Raw genomic sequence first — 4,530 nt, 5'->3', positions numbered from 1 at the left:
ACACACTGGTCATATGCAGATAAATTAAAACATGGCAGGAAAAAATCAGGCTCGTCAGGACCACATCGCAACCTAGTACAGGATACACGAGCCTGTGCAAGTACGGAGACTCTCTTTCTCCAATCCCGTCGGCTTGAAAAAACTGCAAAAGAAAAAACGTGCATCAGCAGAGAGAGGTCGTCGCACGCAACGCCAGCTCGGCGGGAGACAATCTTTAATCCAAGATACCATCAACGGATGAACTAGTTGAGTACATATATTGAGGGACCAAGAATCCGCGCAACGCCGTGAGTTCTGGCCCCACGTGGGACACACACAGCACTATTCACAGTGGGCCCATATATACTGTTCACAAGTGGGCCCCACATGTACTATTTAGAACTGTTCACAAGTGGCCCCACACGCCACTGTTCAGTACGGTTTGTGAGGGTTTTTTTACTCTTTCCAGTATAAGTCTGCCTTCTGTTTTTTTAATAGAAAAAAACTTCCCAATATTTACTTTCTAATATTTAAAACACCAATTATCTAATATACACTTGAGACTTCCTAATATTTATAGCACCAGTTATCTAATATACACTTGAGACTAAAGTTCTAACAATATTTATTTATATGAACGATCCAGCATATAAAGGGGTAGCCTATATGTTAATTTTACATCAACTGAGAATTTTAGATCGTTAAAAATATTTACCATCTAACTAACTGATTGTAAGTCTGCCTTCTGTTTTTTTTAAGAAAAAACTTCCCAATACTTGCTTTCTAATATTTAAAACACCAGTTATCTAATATACACTTGAGACTTCCTAATATTTATAGCACCAGTTATCTAATATACACTTGAGACTAAAGTTCTAACAACATTTATCTATATGAACGATCCAGCATATAAAAGGGTAGCATATGTGTTAATTTTACATTGACTGAGAATTTTAGATCGTTAAAAATATTTACCATCTAACTAACTGATTGTAAGTCTGCCTTCTGTTTTTTTTAAGAAAAAACTTCCCAATACTTGCTTTCTAATATTTAAAACACCAGTTATCTAATATACACTTGAGACTTCCTAATATTTATAGCACCAGTTATCTAATATACACTTGAGACTAAAGTTCTAACAACATTTATTTATATGAACGATACAGCATATAAAGGGGTAGCCTATGTATTAATTTTACATCAACTGAGAATTTTAGATCGTTAAAAATATTTACCATCTAACTAACAGATTGTACTAAACCAAACTTAAAAAAATATATCATAGCATCTTATCTGTACTATACGATCTCATAAGTCCATGATGTCCATAAAAGACAATAATACCTATCGTTACACACTACAAGTCTATTGTAAAATAAAAAATATACATTTTTATACAAAAAATTAATTTCATATTTCACAGTAATATTTTTTATATATAATTTAAAACATCGTATGATCCTCTTTCGAGAACAGTAAAAAAAATATTACTTCGAGTTAGCAATTTCCTATACGGGCGCGCATAGCAAACTAGTTCTTTCTTAAGGTTACTTGCTGGCAAAATGAGACGAAGCATTGGATGCGCCGTACGTCGTTGTCCTATAAGTACCCTGCCTGCTGCGCCCGCTTCATTCCATCAGCAGCAGCGAGCAACGTAACGCAGAGCCAGAGCACATCGCACCGAACACTGCACGCCTTCAGCTAGGCAGCTAGCTAGCAGCATCGAGTCCGGCCAGCCGGCGAGGCGACGCCCGGCCACGATGGGCGGCGTAGCTAAGATTCCCGCGGCGGCGCTTTGGTTGCTGCTAGGCGTGGTGGTTGCGGCGACCCCGGCGCAGGCCTTGAGGAACAAGGCGAACTACTACGACTTCATTGTAAGCCGCGGATCGATCTCGTCTGAACTTGTTGCGAGTTAATTCCACGTCTGTTTACTGCATAGACTTGAGTAGTACGTGCCTGCAGTCACGAATAATCGACATTAGCCATCGAACCTGCAGTTTCCCGTTTTTTGCTTCTATCAGCTGGTGATGGTGATCATCATCACTAGACACTGGGGGGGTGGGCGCAATGTGACACGACAGCCGCGGCATCTTAGCTCTACTGTTTAGCTCTTCTGCTCCGGTAGGTGTATGATCGGAAGGCTGCACAGGCTTAATTTATTTGCTGCATGCTAGTTGAAGGTCCCCACGAATAAGAGCACTGTTGAATTCGAAACTAACGGCGTGTGAATTGAACCTTAATTTTATTTGCAGATCGCTGAGACGAACGTCACCCGGTTGTGCCACGAGCAGGCTATCCTCACCGTGAACGGGCAGTTCCCGGGGCCGACGATCCACGCGCGCCGGGGCGACGTCGTCTTCGTCAACGTCCACAACCGGGGCCGCAAGAACATCACCCTCCACTGGCACGGCGTGGACCAGCCGCGCAACCCCTGGTTCGACGGCCCGGAGTTCATCACGCAGTGCCCCATCCAGCCCGGCGCCAACTTCACCTACCGCATCGTCTTCTCCGACGAGGAGGGCACGCTCTGGTGGCACGCGCACAGCGACTTCGACCGCGCCACCGTGCACGGCGCCATCGTCGTCCGCCCCAAGCTCGGCTCCGCCTACCCCTACCCCGAGCCGCACAAGGACATACCCATCATCCTCGGTACGATGGATAACAACCTAGATTATTTGGTTTCATTTTGCTTAATTAACCTGAATGCATTAAAAATCTCTGCCTGCCTGCAGGCGAGTGGTGGAATGTAAGCGTGCAGCACTTGCTCGAGGAGACCATGCGGAGCGGCGGCGACTTCAACATCTCGGACGCCAACACCATCAACGGCCAGCCCGGCGACCTGCTCCCGTGCTCCAAGAAGGGCACCTTCAGGGTGCCCGTGGAGCGCGGCAGGACGTACATGCTCCGGGTCATCAACGCGGGGCTCACCAACGACATGTTCTTCGCCGTCGCCGGGCACAACCTCACGGTGGTCGGCTCCGACGGCCACTACCTCAAGCCGTTCACCGCCGCCCACATCATGATCGCGGCGGGCCAGACCATGAACGTGCTCCTCCACGCCGACCGCGCCGCCGACGCCAGCCGCTACTACATGGCCGCGAGGACGTTCGCCACCAACACGGAGATCCCGGTCAACAACAGCACCGCCACCGCCGTCCTGGAGTACACGGACGCGCCGTCCTCCGCGGGGCCGCCGGCCCTCCCCGACCTGCCGGCCGTCGGCGACCTCCCCGCGGCGACGGCGTACACGGCGCAGCTCCTGTCCCTGGCCACCGACGGCCACCCCGTCGACGTGCCCACCCGCGTCGACGAGCGCATGCTCGTTACCGTCTCCGTCAACGTGCTCCCCTGCGGGGCCAACGAGACGTGCGAGGGCCCCATCAACGGCACCCGCTTCGCGGCGAGCCTGAACAACGTCAGCTTCGTGGCCCCCGCCGTCGACATCCTCGACGCCTACTACTCCTCCATGCGCGGCGTGTACGAGCCGGACTTCCCAGACAGGCCGCCTCTGTTCTACAACTTCACCGCGCCGGAGCCGGCGCAGGAGCTCTGGTTCACGAAGCGGGGCACCAAGGTGAAGGTGGTGGAGTACGGCGCCGTCGTGGAGGTGGTGTTCCAGGGCACGGCCATCCTCGGTGCCGAGCCCCACCCGATGCACCTGCACGGGTTCGCCTTCTACACCGTGGGGCGAGGGTTCGGCAACTTCGACGGGAGCAAGCACCCGGCCAAGTACAACCTGGTGAACCCGCCGAGGCAGAACACCGTCTCCGTGCCCGCGGGCGGGTGGGCCGCAATTCGCTTCCGGGCCACAAACCCTGGTGAGAATTCGCTAGTTTGGTTTGGGCTGCAAACGAATTGTTTATTATATATGGTGTTTTATGCGATCCTTCTTTTTACTAACTTTGTGTTACTTTCTTTTTTCATGTGTTAGGTGTGTGGTTTATGCACTGCCACTTTGACCGTCACACGGTGTGGGGCATGGACACTGTGTTCATCGTGAAAAATGGCAAGACCCCGGACGCTCAGATGTTGCCGCGTCCGCCTACCATGCCCAAGTGCTAATAAGGAAACAAGGGCGCATGGGCCATGACTACGATTGAACGAGGAAATAAGTAAACTTAGTTAATTGGTTGATTTAATTATTTGTGGTACGATTTTTTAAGTTGAGTTGTTCATCCGGAGAAAAATAAAAGGCTCAGTTGACATCCGTGTAGTTAACTAGTGCCGTTTGTATTTTTCTTTATTTCGTTTTGTTGAAAGAGGAAAGAATGTCTTCATTGGTTGTTCTGGTTATTATTATTTTTCGTGAGATACGGAACAAAGCACGAAATGGTAACCTGGGCCCAAACTGCGGCCCGTCTGTCTCCCTTCCACCCGAATGGGCCGTTACGGGCCCGAAGCTGTTGCGGGCCACAATGGGAGATGTCTTCCGTTTCTGTAGTCTCCCTGTAGTTCCATCTCCACCCGTGTCATTAAGCACTCGATCATGGAGCAATGTTCCGCACGTTCTAGTATAACTATATATGCTTTGTTTATTTGTTTAATATGACC

The 4,530-nt window shown here is 49.6% G+C and overlaps 1 protein-coding gene across 1 annotated transcript; it reads left to right on the top strand.

Moving 5' to 3' along the window:
• Nucleotides 1-1,605: 1,605 nt before the first annotated feature.
• Nucleotides 1,606-4,275, top strand: LOC120656289 (putative laccase-9). Its single transcript, XM_039934341.1, has 4 exons — nt 1,606-1,853; nt 2,232-2,628; nt 2,712-3,797; nt 3,911-4,275. The coding sequence occupies exons 1-4, from the start codon at nt 1,740-1,742 to the stop codon at nt 4,039-4,041; spliced, it is 1,728 nt and encodes a 575-aa protein (XP_039790275.1). The 5' UTR covers nt 1,606-1,739; the 3' UTR covers nt 4,042-4,275.
• The last annotated feature ends 255 nt before the right edge of the window (nt 4,276-4,530 follow it).

Source organism: Panicum virgatum, chromosome 1N, assembly GCF_016808335.1.
Source record: "Panicum virgatum strain AP13 chromosome 1N, P.virgatum_v5, whole genome shotgun sequence".
In the NCBI taxonomy this organism is placed as follows: Eukaryota; Viridiplantae; Streptophyta; class Magnoliopsida; order Poales; family Poaceae; genus Panicum; species Panicum virgatum.
This window is presented reverse-complemented; position numbering and strand designations above follow the sequence as displayed.